The sequence below is a fragment of the Pholcus phalangioides genome, unplaced genomic scaffold (genome assembly GCF_987345545.1).
Source record: "Pholcus phalangioides strain wild (caught in Gottingen) unplaced genomic scaffold, Ppha-v1.0 ptg000017l_1, whole genome shotgun sequence".
In the NCBI taxonomy this organism is placed as follows: domain Eukaryota; kingdom Metazoa; phylum Arthropoda; class Arachnida; order Araneae; family Pholcidae; genus Pholcus; species Pholcus phalangioides.
Window position 1 is genome coordinate 24,949,680 of NW_028301610.1, and position 14,599 is coordinate 24,964,278.

Sequence of the window (14,599 nt, forward strand, 5' to 3'; positions counted from 1 at the left end):
AAATCCTTCCTATCAATGAAATTCATGAAATTGTTTTAATTGAGGAGAGAATCATCGATATATTGCCAAGTAATACAAATGTTGTGTGTTTTTGATTCTGCCAAAGCAGGAATCATTTTTCAGGTTAGTTGGGAATGTATGTGGACCATTTGGTTTATTAATTTTTCTTTTGCTTTGTTTGAGGGTTGAAAAGTTATTAAAAACTTCTGCGTGGATGGGAAAAAATTTAATTTAATTTTTCTTTTACTACTTCATGGTCTTGGACTATTCATTGTACAGTAAATTACATTCATCATTCAAAATTGTGTACATTTGGTGTATAGGTGAAACAGTATGTATAATAAAAGTTTGTTACATAGGCCTATTCTAGGTTTTCTGACTGATGCTACCTAATAACATTCAATTATCTTCTGTATTTTTATGGCATGCAGAGGCATAAACAATGTGTACAAAGCTTTGCAAAGAGCTCAAAATTAAAATGCTTCATTTATTAAAAACAATGACGCTGGCATTGAACAGTAAAATATAAATCCCTTTAGCAAAAAGGATGAACAATGCAGTAAAACCATCCGGTTCGCCTTGACTTACTTATGTTGGACCTTGTAATTTACGAATTTTACACTGTGCTTTTGAAAGTGGTCTCCAAAAGAGAGCGTCATTCTTAAAAAACTTATGTCTTCATAATTTACTGTGCATCAAGGAAGAGAGTTGACAGACTGTACTTTGAGTGCCCGAGTGGCATGGTGGTAAGATGCTCGTCTACCATCGTGAAGGTTGTTGTCAGGGTCCCGGGTTCGAACCCAAGAGAGGAGGATATTGATAAGATATTTTCCCTAACGAACTCGAGGCGACCACCGATAGACAGTGCCTTCACTTCCAACCCATCTCACTAATGGCAGTAAATTGCACTATAGCGATATGGCCAGAGTTGGTGTTTGGTGAAGTAGTAGACTGTACTTTGAAGACTCCAAAAAAGAAAGTAATGTATTGAGAAGAGAGACAGGATAGAATTATCTTTGGTTGCTAGTACACTGTTTTGACCAAAAATTGTTTTTGTTACCAAGTCATTTCTGTCATTTTGCTTTGGCTTGAGTCAATCTTATAGGAGGGCGCGGTAGCCCAGTTGATAAGATGCTCACCTAAAGTACCAAAGGATGTTTAGAGGTGTCGCGAGTTCGATACCTGGTTCGTCCTTGTCAGAAAACTTTCCTGACACAGGGGTACAACAAAAAACAGTGACTTGACGGCAGCAAAAAATTGCTACCACAAGGAGAACCCCATTGAGGGGTTAGCGCGCCAACCTCTCGATGAGTATAAAAAACAAGCCTACCATTCGGAATCGGCAATAAATTGTAGGTCCCGGTCTAATTAGCCCTCCTCATGTGCAGATAATGACCGTGGTGCGACAAAAATAATCAATGATCACTCTTATAGGATACTGAAGTAGTGCTATGGAATTTTTTTTTATTTAAAAAACTTTTTAAAATTTCTTTTTTTTTAGATTTGTTTGGTTATGCTATGATTATGTTGCCTGAGGGTGGGGTACATTTCCCAGTCCTACTTTTTCTAATTTTTTGGGTGGGAGCCCTGCAAATAGATAAGGGGCGAACATTGTCCTTATCCTATCTGCAATGTGTATATATATATGTATATATATTTTATTATTATAGGGATTTCAGGAAGCCTGCTTCATCGCTTTCAGCTGTTGGTAAATTTAATTTATATTGTTCTTTTCTTTTTCCAAGATACACTCAAAATTTTAAAATTGAATGCTTTTATACAATTATTTAAATATTATATAACTCAAGACTGATTCCATTTTTTTAAACTAATATCAGTGTCATTATTTGGAAGCTCAGTTTTCAGTAAATGCATTGTTAATCAAGTTTTAATCTGACAGTGCCAAATACCTTCTAACAACTATGTTTTAAATTTTTCTGTAGAAAAATAACTTACAGCAATTTCAGTAAAATCTATCTCTTTATGTAGCCTTATTTATGCTATTTATAATTTTCACCAACAACATAAAAGTAAAATATTACTTACAAAAATCATGTTTGTTCAACAAAAATTATTATGATTCATACCTAAGAAGTTTGATACTTTAAAAAAATCATATTTATATTCCCAGCATCAAATGCAATGGATACCGTAAAACCTATCATATCAACCAAAATATTTTTTATACAAGCAAATTCAAAGTTACATATGGGTTGAAAGAGTATGTAAAGTTAGTGACCAAAGATGTTGCACAAATAATTTATGACCTAAGTTTTTTAAATTTGTGTAAAATTGGTTTTAATTAAAATAATGTAAACTTCTGCTATGTTGAGCCTTCATTAACTTTCACAGCACAGCAGTCTAAACAGGATTGCAGCATGGGCAAATGATTGGAGCATGATGTTTAGCGTTGATAAGTGCATGGTCGCTCATTTTGGTTTGAACAACCCACGATTCTCTTACAAGTTGAATGGTGTCACTATCTTGGATGCAACTAGGGTCACCGATTTGGGAATTCTCATTGGTTTTCTGAACATTGTTTTGCGGTGGTCAAAAAAGCGAATAGAATGCTTGGTCTCATTTTCAAAAAAGTATCTTCGCGTTCTCCTAAAGTCATTCTTCCGCTTTTTCGAGGCTTAGTTCGTCCTGGACTGGAGTATGCTGTAAGGTTTTGGAGACCATACCTACAGAGGGACTTAGACTTGGTTGAAGGGGTGCAGAGAAGAGCTACGCGTGTCCTTATTGGTACACAGGGCTTGAGTTATGAAGAGAGATTTCATTTTTCGAATATGTTTACATTGGATGAACGCAGGTGTCAAGGAGATATGATCGATGTGTTCAAAATTTTCAATGGGATGGATAGGATGGACCATGAACTTTCAGTACACCGCCAATCGACTGCTTTTACAAGGGGGCACCAGTATCGATTGGTGAGGAACAATGCAAGGTTATGGTGTCGCAGGGAATTTTTCTCTAATAGGGTTGTTTATAAATGGAATAGCTTACCCCCGGAGATAGTAAATTGTAACACAATTGAGACGTTCAAAAAGAAATACTATAAACATGTTGGGGTAAATCGTGAAACTATCCATACTTAGAATAAGACAACCATAAGTATTCTTTATGGGCATTGTATAATATTTTATCATGTGTATATTTTGTTTGTAATTTTTGTTAATTGCATTTTTAATTGGGTTGCTGTATTTTTGAAATATATGACATCCATATTTTTATGGGCATCTTTTTCTCAGCCACCAGTGAAACCCCAGAAAAAAAATCAACTTCATCTCACTACCTCCCAAGGACAGGGCCAACTTAACTCATAACTCCACCAAAGCATGGCTCAGGGCCTCATAATAATACATCTGATACTGTCATTTGTTTTCTAGAATAAATATATAAATTATAAGACAGGTACTTTCAGCCAGGTAGAGATAGCTGCACAAAACTTTCCAGAATGAAAGCTCATTGTCTGATGTTTTTCTGCTTCTTTTTATAAAGCAATAAAAAGTGAAATACTGCAACTGGCAACAGATTGTGAATAGTGTTATCTATGGCTAATAACAGCAATTCAATCACATTTTATACTATATAAATAATATTTTTGATGCTTTTCTTTCCCTTTCACTATTTATACCGGAAACTATTTCATTAGCTGGGGCATCTCAAGTCAAATGGAACAAAGTTTCGCCTCATTCTGTGGCCACAGCTCACGAAGGGGACATCAGACTATGGGATACTAGAGTAGGTATTTTCTCTTTGAAAAAAATAAATTTTTTCTTGGTATGCCCTCTAGAACAGCGGTTCTCAACCTTTATTGACACAGGGAGCCCTTTCTGGTATATAATTTCTATGGCGGAGCCCCTTAGTCCTATTTTTTATTCATTCGTCAAAGTTACTGTTAATTATTCAAACAATTATTTTTTTTTGAATTTATACTGGTTTTTTTTTTTTTTTCCTCGAGCTGTCGCAGAGCCCCTGGGAGTCCACACGGAGCCCCGGTTGAGAACCGCTGCTCTAGAACAGTGGTTCTCAACTTTTGGAAGCCCGCGGCCTGGTTTCATTCATTTTTATAAGTGGAACGCCCAGTCAAACACATGATTAACGGAACATGAATGGGGGGAAAAGGAAACGGCAGATCAGTCGTGGCCCGGTATGAATGATGTCACGGCCCGGTGGTTGAGAAACACTGCTCTAGACCATGCAAATAACTATTTCAAGTCCCATTATTTTGATTTACTACCATATTTCTTGGCTTACCTGCACTGGCACTGCAAGCTAGTGTTAATTACGTTAGTTTTTGTTTAAAAAAAAAAGTACAGTCTGTAACCTATATTTGCATCACAGCTCTAAATATATGCTACTCACTTTATAAATTTGATGTGCTCAGCATTCAATAGGTATTACCTTTCATTGATTAAAAAAACTGGCTTTTATGTACCAGTACTATATCAACCTTGGTGCTATTTAGCAAAGAAAAGTACAAAACTACAGTATTTTAATTTGTTTGAATTAGTTGAATCTAGTTAAACTATACCCTTCAAGTATTTTTCCTAACCTCTAGAAAAACTCACTGATTGTTTCACATTTTTGGGGCAAAGCGATCAATTTTGCAAAATATTTCCCTGGTGGATTGCAAATTTGTTAACAAATTGACTATAGACATTTAAATATCAACTGATTAAATTGCATTTCAAATATTTATAATTTGATCTGAGCATTTAGCAAGTATTTTTTAACAAATATATGTTTTGTAGAAAACAGAAAACCAGGGTTGTAGTCAGAAATTTTCTTTGGTGGAGGGGCGGCAACTGATACATCATGGTGAGAGAACAATAGACACTAAACCCAGTCATTTTCTCACATTTCAGAGGTTGGGGATCTGGCCTCCAGTGGACCACTATACTTGGCTGCACATGGGGGAATAACTTCTGCGCAAGCAAAAGTTGCAAATGTACCATTGTTTTATGTGGTTTATTGTCCCATTGCATGCAGAAAAATCAAGTCCTCTCATGAAAAATGAAAATTAGCTGGAATGTTGCATACAAGTTTTAAATTATCAAAGTTTTAACTTAAAAGCAGAGACCCTGCACCAGTGTATCTTCTCCCTGTATCGTAAGCCATTGTCTATTATGTTTGTGGCTTTTTAACGTAATTATGTCCTTTGAACATGTAACAATAATTTGGGGAAAGTACTGCAAAACTTGATAGTATTGAAGCTAATATAATGTAAGATGATCAGTTTTTGTTAACAAATTTTATTTTTAATTTTTGCCTATTTTCAATTTTAATAACTTTGAGGAAGTGTTTGATATTGTTTAAAGATTTTTCACTGTATCATTAAGGTTTACATCTATTATTTTTTAATCATTTCAACAGAAGTATTCAAATCCCATAAAATATATTACTGCTCATTTGTCAAAAATACACAGTATTGATTGGTGCCCTACCCAAGATAGTCTCATAGCAACTGCCAGTCAAGACTGCACAGTAAAGGTGAGCATTATATTTTCTAAATTTCTTATTTTTTATACATATTTAATTACAACGAAGATGATATCAGTCAACGCCATATTTTAATTATTTGAATTTATATCCTTGCATTTATTAATAATGTATGAAAAATATACAGGGTGATTCTAAATTTGTGGGACAAATTTTAAGAGGTGATGTAAGACATCTAAACAACAATTTCAATCATAAAATGTTTGGCTAAATTACAATAGCAAAGATGATAGGTGTTTTTAGAGTGCTGAACAACACTTCACCAAAAAATATATTTTTCCAATGGATTTCCTGTGATATGTGCTATCAACCATTCGAGAGTGCATATGCACCTTCAGATTGGATTGGAGTTTGTTTTTTATTGGTGCAAGAGTTCAGAAATTTTATTGTTCGATGAAAGAGTCAATCTGTAGGTTAGACCATAGATAATTTTATACAGCAGTCTCAGTTATTAATAATTGAAGTCTTTTTTCAATCAGCATGCATTTTATCTTTCTTTGGATAGAAATCTGAGGAAAATAGAAGCTACGATGACATCAATTTTTAAAGAGTGAAAGTGATAATTAGTTTTTTCATTTCGGATTCCAGACTGTTTTCTTGATGCATATAACAAAAGCCATTGCATATACATATATTGTATATGGAGACAGGGATGTCTATGAGGGGATATTCATTATGTAAAAACAGTTTTCTGGTGAGGAAAAAAACTCATGTAAAGTGTCAAATTTTCTCACTAAAATCAAAGACAAGAATAATATGATCTCAGTGGTATATTTATTTACATTCTAAGGTTGAGTATGTACCATTTATGTAATTGTTTCTCTAAAATATGTTGCTATATTTCAGTCTCTAATAGTTTCAACAAGATCTGTCCATTTCTAGCACTGTGCAAAAGGTCGGTTGCAAAAAATAAACAAAATACTAAATAGCAAACACAGCAGAACTTTGTTACTTAAAATTTTTGGATAATTTGATACTTTTTTACAATCTCTTTAAACTTTGAATTAAACAAGTTTAACTGAATAAATTTAATTTAGTCAGTGGAATATAATATGTGAAAAAATAAATAGAACGCATTGCATAATGTGTTAAAAAAAGTGAATGGTAATATGGTAATACTTGATGATATGTTCCCAATGGGGCGGGACTTAAATGTAATTTACTCATTAGCTGATAGTAAAATCATGAAACCTAAAACCTTTTAAATTCAATATTTTGAAATAACTCAAGCAATAAATAAAATAAATTTAATAAATAACTTAAGTATTAAATAAATCAAATATTAAATAAATTAATTTTAATAAATAACTTGAAGCAATATATGTATATGTGTATGCTTACAATTTGATCAAGAAATAGGACATTCATTCATTCTAACCAAACACAACTCTGGTCTATCGTCATAGGCAATTTACAACCAATTGAATTGTGCTGAAAGTGAATGTGTCCACCATACGGATCTCCTGGAACCCTAAACCCCTGGGCAGGGCCACGAAAATGATTATATACAAAGTACACAAGTAATACATAGAAGAGATAAGACGGAACATTCTATGTAGTTAGATTAACTAACAAAAAATTGAAGCATTTGAGAGAGTGTGTCTTATAATGAAATAACTCCCAAATAACCCACACTCCCAATAAGTAGCCCAAATTTTGTCCAAAGGTGTCTGTTAGTCTCCCCACTTGTATTTATGCAACTTTTTTTATTAACCATTCCAAGTTTTCCAGTTGTTAATGTTCATTTTTCTTAATTTTCAATCATATTTTAAATATATAATGGAATTGTTGTGTCTAGTTTTGGGATATTGCAAGTCCACAGAAGAAAGATGAGATGATATCTCTTAGATGTCCAGTTTGGAGAGTTCAGTACACAGTAAGCTTTTCAACCTTTGCTAATTTCACTTAACTCAATTGCTAAACAAACAAAATCAATTTGTTTGATTAATTTAAAAATCTAAGGTCTTTCTAACTGATAATACATCGTTTTAGAGGTATTTATTGTTCTGGTTGATAGTTTTTTCCTTCTCTGTTTCATACATGCATGTGGCAAGCATCTTCAAGAGTATTACAATATCTGACGGAGACATAGATTTTTATGTTAGAATTTGTTTTTTAAAGCTATAACAAGCATTTCTCCTTTTCATGATTTTGCGTGTACGGAAGCATTTTACTGTGTGTGGCTGAGCACATACGTAGCTTAGAGGGAACATTGGCTATAACTGTAATGGGATTTTCAGTTGGCAGTTGCACAAATTAAATCTAATGATCATTTGGAAATAAAGCGATGGTGAAACAAGTGAAAACATGAAATTTCTTTATTTTTTTTAAAAGTGCAGCATAGGAATAGAAATATACTCATTAAATAAATTGGTGTATAAATTTCGATTTATGCTTGTTAAAAACTTTTTCTTGAGTAATGAAATGGTATCGATCGACTTACACTTTGTGAAGAAAACTATTTGTTAATATTTCTTATTATGTTCTTCATTTTTTAGCCATTCAGCAATGGTCTAATCACTGCTGTTGTGCCACCCCTCAGAAGAGGAGACAATAGTTTGTTTTTCTGGAATTTGACAGACATCTCTAATCCAGTATACACATTTCTAGGACATACAGATGTTATAACAGAGTTTGGTTGGCGAAAACAAACACAAGGTACTGTAAGACTTGGATGAAAGTCTTGCTTTAAAATATTGTAGATGTTAGTACAGATTTATCTGTAGCTATATTTATTTATTTATACAATATTGTTTGGCCAAGGTCTGTACAAGAGGGTGCGGTGATGGGATTTGACATAGGTGATTGATGCTACATACAAAATCAGAGATCGAAGTACAGCCTACAAAATTTGATGGAAGGATGCTCCAATCAATAATTGTACGGGGGAAAGGAACTAAATTTGAAGCAATCTGTGAATGCAAAAAAAGATTTCAATTTTTGGGAATGATTGAGTCTATTGGAAAAATGTGAGGATTTAATTAGAATATGGTTAGTGTCGATGTTAAAATAGCTGTGGATAATTTTGAAAAGTAATGATAGGCAAGCGATATATCTACGGGAAGTAAGTGGGAGGATATTAAGTTGCCGTTTGAGCTGTGTGATGTAAACAGAAGACCAGCTGTTTAAATGTACCAGTAGAAACAGTTGTGTATACAGGGTGTAAAGTTATTTTCTTTTACTCTTTATCATTTGAATCCTTGATTCTGGAGACATACTTCCAATTAGAAAAAAGTTATCAAATGATGTATATATATCTCAGATACATTCATTTTGCAAGAGGCTGTAGGGGCATTGAAATATTAACTTAATTTTTTTCATAGTCCCTCTCCCTCTCGATACTAATTTTTTGGGGGATGATGGGACCAAACCTTGTCATTCGATATATAAAGTGGTCATTTTCTTATATTTGGAGGGGGAGGAAAATCTAACCCACATGTTCCCTTCCCTGACTATGGCCCCTTGCCTTCTTCTAAAACTCCTGACAAAAACTGATGTTCAAATAAGTGAAACAAAATAAAACAAATTCACCAAAAGAGGGGAAAACTTCATGTTTATGAGTTGAATAATTAGTGGAAATATTTATAAGTTTGAATTTTACAATTTCACCACCAAACTTACTCTGACAGGACTAGAAAATTACTGTATTCAGGAACTAACTAATAAGAAAAACAAAGTTGAAAATATAAATCCAGTTAGTTTGAGGTCTAATCATGTTTTGAACCATGAAATAAAGATGCATGGCAAAATCCTTGACAGTTGATCATGAATTGGTATCATCATGAATGATGTTTATGGGTAGGAGAGTCTGAAAGAGCTCCAGCCTGGAGGTCAGGAATGAATCCCATTACTTTCTTTTCTTATGCTATGAATTTACTATACAGGGTGAATCCGACCTATTCTGCCAAACAAAACGGGGGTTATAGACGAGCCCTAATGGATCACGAAACACCCCACCAACCCTGTCCTATGTCAAACCGTTTTGAGTTATGGTTAATCGATTATGGAAAAAAATGTGTCTAGTCTGAAAAAACCAGAATTTGTGAAGTTTCCTACATGCAAATTAAGCACACAGCACACGCTGAAAAGAACAGAAAAAATGTTATAAGGTAACACTAATTTCATCGAAATATCTGATTTCAATGGTGGGTTACAAATGCTGAAAGATTGGCAAAGTTCAAAATCGAATTATTACCAAAATTTTTAATCACCAATTCTGCAAACACCCTTCAACCTACAATCTGTCAAATTTGCCAAAAACTTGTTCATTCTACCAGCTTTCAAAGGAGCTTACAAAAAACCATATCAGTTTTCTGGTTCAGGATATATTTAGTCTTTTGTTTGCAATATATCATTGAATAATAAAAAAATATTCAGAAAAATAAAATCAAAACATTGACCCCCAGGACCCTGTCAGCTCTTACCCCATCCTATTTGAGTCACAACCATGGGCTATTGAGACAATCATCAATCAGCTATTTATTTACAATGCTGTGCAATGAGCAAGACATGCTATGTGAAGCATTGTGGAGAAACTAACTTTTCTGATTAATTCTCAGCTTTTCTTATACATGGGTTGCTTTTGTCTGGAACTCTTAATATCTTGATGCAAATTCAATGGCATATTGATTGCCACTTTATTTGAAAGACGAAAATTCTTTGTCACTTTTATGCCAATTTTTTGGTCTCAGGAACGTATGCCTATTTGTGTTAAAAATGGAGGAGAGCCAGGAGAGTAGGAAGGTGTGGTTGCTGATAAGAATTAATACCAAGGGTTGAAGATTTGAAAAAAATTGAGGTTTTCAATGCTAAAAATATCTAAGTTCTATAGTATACGACTTTTTTAAAATTCACGAATGAACACTGAACAATGTCAAAATGGACATTTGCAGCAACAAAAACTCAAAAAATGCATTTTCACTAAAATGAGTTTGAAAATAGGCAAAAGAAGGCATTTGTGGCATTTTGCCTGAACCTATGGTACCTTTATCTACAGGATATCTGTATTAAATGGCAAGCTACAAGTGCTGAGAGATCGTGAAGTGAAAAATTGAATTGCAAGATTCATCGAAAGACTGGTTATTTGTGGAGATGATTATTACAAGGAAGAAAATTCATCTCTGCCCCCACGGGTACATGAACTCCTGTCTCTTGTTTGCCGGACAAGTGCTCTACCAATTAAAAAAGCTATGGAAACATAAAATATTTCAACCTTGGCACATAGATATTTATGTTGAAAGGATATATATATCCGTACATGGACGGCGGCAGCAATCAACCATGTGGGCAACTTTCCCCCTGCCCTTCAAATGCACAGATGTGGGTGAATAGCATTAGAAGATCATTTGTTTCATTGCTTAGAAAATTTCTTATTCTGTTTGTTTAGGTCATATAAGTGTAGGGTCACAACTAGAGGGAAGCAGACAGGTCTGATGCGCCAGACCAGAGGGAGCATAAATTTCACCCTTCAATCTCTCCTTTAAGAGGCGCTCCTATAAGGGAGCGCTGAAATGTGTGCTTGTCCTGGCTGACAAAGTGTCTAGTTTTGTCCATGTGTAAGTGGCAGGTGAAAATTGATGCTCCACAATGAATTTTTCTCATAAAAAGTGCACATGTTTGGTTGCACCAGTTTGGAAACCACTGAACAAGTGTACCTAAGTCACCTCTCCTGACAGGGTAACTTGAGTATGACTTTGCATTAATTTTCTTCAATAAAATAATTTACAAAACTTACAATTATCCTTGTGTAGAAAAATAACTTCTTTCTAGGGGTGTAACTTTTGTATAAAATGTAAGTTTACATAAAGGAGATAATACAAAATGTCCAAAATTTGTCCTCAAGTCACCCCATTTGATGGTATAGTGATAAATCGTGAGTTCATACTTATAGTTTTCATAGACAGTGTTGTTATAGGTATATATTTTTTAGTTTTTAGGTTCTTCATGAATATTGTTTTTGTTTTTTTTTTTTGGGTTGCTCAATTTTTATATATTTCACATCCATACATTTTTTATGGCCATTCTTTATTCAGCCACCTTATTGGGTAGTTTGCCCATTGTTGCTTTTGTTTTTGTATGAAATGGGTTGATTACAAAATTCTGTTTATAAAATAAAAATTAAAGTTTTAAATGTATACAGTATATATTGGAGGAGTTCAGTTGCATTTTGATGAAGAACAAAGCTATTTTTAATGTACATATAGCATAATATAATAATGGAAGAATATATATAATGGAAGAATCTTATTATTAATTATCTTTTTATTTTCAGATTCCAAAGATTACCAGCTAGTTACATGGTCAAAAGATCAAAACCTTAGATTATGGACTGTTGATGAACATCTTCAAAAAGTAATATATACTGGTGTTCAAAATGATAAACACTTTTTTTAAAATTAATTTCTCAAAATTTTCAAGAGAGTGTGCATGCTATGGTTTACTACTGAATGAGTAGTACAGGAAGTGTGCATGTGTATAAAACTGTCTCGGTGTGTATTTAGCATTGTGACGTGTTTGGATGTCTATTGCTGTGATCTGCATTTCAAATTGAAAGCAGTGTAATGGTTGAATATTTATACCATTGTAGGTCTGTTGCTTTCTGTAGCGAGATGTTTTAATGGAGAGATTGGCTTACATTTGTGTCTTGACGTTGGAAACCACAGAAAACCAAACCATCTTGGAGTTGCATCAAAGCAGTTTTTAGTGCCCATCTGGGAACTAAAAATTGCTTTGGTATTGATGGCTGCGGCTGATACATGTCAGATTAACACTATCACAACTTCCATGTCAGTTAGAAATGACCATTCAGCCTATTAACTTCATTTTAGTTGTCTTGTAATTTCAGTTTTGGACAATAATCATTCCCAAGCATGAGTGGATACTGAAATATATGCTTGAAATCTCTAATTACAATATGTATTATACAGGCATGTTGGCTACACAAATAATGTGCATAATCACAGTCCAACAAAGGCTGACAAGACAAACCTATGTTGCCATCTGTCTGTCCCACTTTTAACTACTATTACTCACAATGGGTACTTTCATTGCTGTATGGTATAAATTTCTTACTGTATTCACATATGAAAAATTCATTAATTTTTTTCCAGTTTATTTTGAACATTATTGTTTATATCATAGTTTCACAAACTTTTCTTCCCATTGCCTCTTTTTCATAAAACTTTTCTTCTCATTGCCCCAACACATAGGATCCTATGCTAAATTGAAAGCTTCTGCCACCCTCCCAGACCCTTACATCATCCCTGGGGGCAATATTGCCCACTTTGAGAAACACTAGTTTAAATAAACTACATTTGTAACTATTTTTTATTTTCATTTATCCAAAGTTTCTTCAAATTATTGATACATAGATTCGGTGAACCTTTGATATCACAATATTCTGCAAGATCTAGGAAAAATATTGTTGTAGAGAGGTTATTGTTATATTGAGAGTTACCATTATTATCAGGCGCTGCCAAATTTACACTGTTGGCATCTCTTCTAAATTAGCATTGTTAGTACCACCTTAAAATGTATTTATGAAAGTTTATTCACAGCAGAAAATTGTAATTGATTAGTTAATAAATAAAATTAAGTTTGTAGTTTACCTCACAACACTTTTTGTTTTCTACACAGAAAATAGCTTCATGACAACTTGATTAACACTTTTAGAGGGTAGATAGCACAAATTACTGACATTATTAAACACCCTGAAAAGAACAGAAGCTAATGGGAAATATAAAAAATATTGATGAGGTTGATGAGGTGATTTTAAGAGAAATAAAAAAAATATTGTTACAGGGATTTATCATAGTGAAGGATGTTGTATCAAGAGAAGTTTACATTAGACTATAGGCAATTTCAAATATGATTTAAGAAGTTATTGTTGTTGAAATTTATCATTTTTATATATCATCACTGTATGTATAAATAATGATTTGGTTAAGCTCCAAGATGGCATCTAAGTTATATAGGCTAAAATTGATTTTTTTTCTGACATAAGTTGTTAGGAATTGCAAAAGATGATGGATCAAATTATATATACAATTCATGTAATACATATATTTAAGGTTAGTGGTACTTCAAGTTACAAGTACCTTGACTTGCGAGTAATATGAATTATGAGTGAGATATAGTGGCTAAGAGTAAGCTTCAACTTGTGAATGAGTACTCAATCTACTTGATCCTTTATTAGAGGAGAGTGATTTCCCGCAGAAGCCTGTAGAGCTTTTCTTTCAAAAATTTGTCCCTGCATTGCATCCAGTTAGCTGTGCCTCATATGAATAGTGAAGAGTGACTTGAGATCGGTAAATTATGTGTCTTGAAATATAGTTTTTTATTTATTTTATTTTAAAAATGATTTTATTTTATTGCAGAGTTGCGGATTGTCTTATGATAATTCTGAAAATGATAATACTGATATGAAAGAAAACGAGTTTTTCGTAGAAGATGCAGAAGCAGTAGTATCTGAAAAAGACACTGAAATCACAGAAGATCCTCCATCTAGAAATCAGGAACAGGAAAAAAATACTGTTGTAAAGACTTCTGTGATGATGTCTCAGCCTCAAAACCTACAGCAAGAGTTTTCTCTTGTGAACTCCAACATTCCCAATATGACCATTGATGAAGTTAGTAGATATGCATTTTTATATTTATTACTGATACTAATTATTTTTCTTGATCTAAACTGACATTATTTTTAATGAAACCAAACCGATAAAAAATTTGATACCCGTGTATAAGCCAATCGTAAAAAATTATGCATTTTGGTGTGAAAATATATATTTCTAAGATATATAAAGTTTTTCACAATGAAAAATTATTGAAACATTCAAAATATTTTTTCCTCTTCCCATTTACTCACTCTCACCCACACTTTACGAGACAGTATTAAAAAATTTTCCATCATTTCAATAGCTACAGCATGGGCAAAAAGCATGGTTGTGTACAAAATGTTCAGTCTACTGGTCGGATGTTAGAGATTCTTAACACTTGTGGGCTACAAACTGTTGTAATTATCATGCTATGTAGATTGATACTTCAGTTTTTGTGAACCCCTTTGACATAGGACCGTCTTAATGCAGGGGCTCACCTA

The 14,599-nt window shown here is 33.4% G+C and overlaps 1 protein-coding gene across 3 annotated transcripts in view; it reads left to right on the forward strand.

Moving 5' to 3' along the window:
* Positions 1-14,599, forward strand: part of Wdr59 (WD repeat domain 59) — an 81,861-nt gene that overhangs the window by 15,173 nt on the left and 52,089 nt on the right. For all 3 annotated transcript variants that reach the window (XM_089247123.1, XM_089247121.1, XM_089247124.1), the window contains 7 exons: positions 1,671-1,708; positions 3,656-3,744; positions 5,380-5,496; positions 7,304-7,381; positions 8,004-8,163; positions 11,777-11,856; positions 13,881-14,132. In XM_089247123.1, coding sequence (XP_089103249.1) covers positions 1,671-1,708; positions 3,656-3,744; positions 5,380-5,496; positions 7,304-7,381; positions 8,004-8,163; positions 11,777-11,856; positions 13,881-14,132 — 814 coding nt within the window. The remainder of the gene's footprint in view (positions 1-1,670; positions 1,709-3,655; positions 3,745-5,379; positions 5,497-7,303; positions 7,382-8,003; positions 8,164-11,776; positions 11,857-13,880; positions 14,133-14,599) is intronic.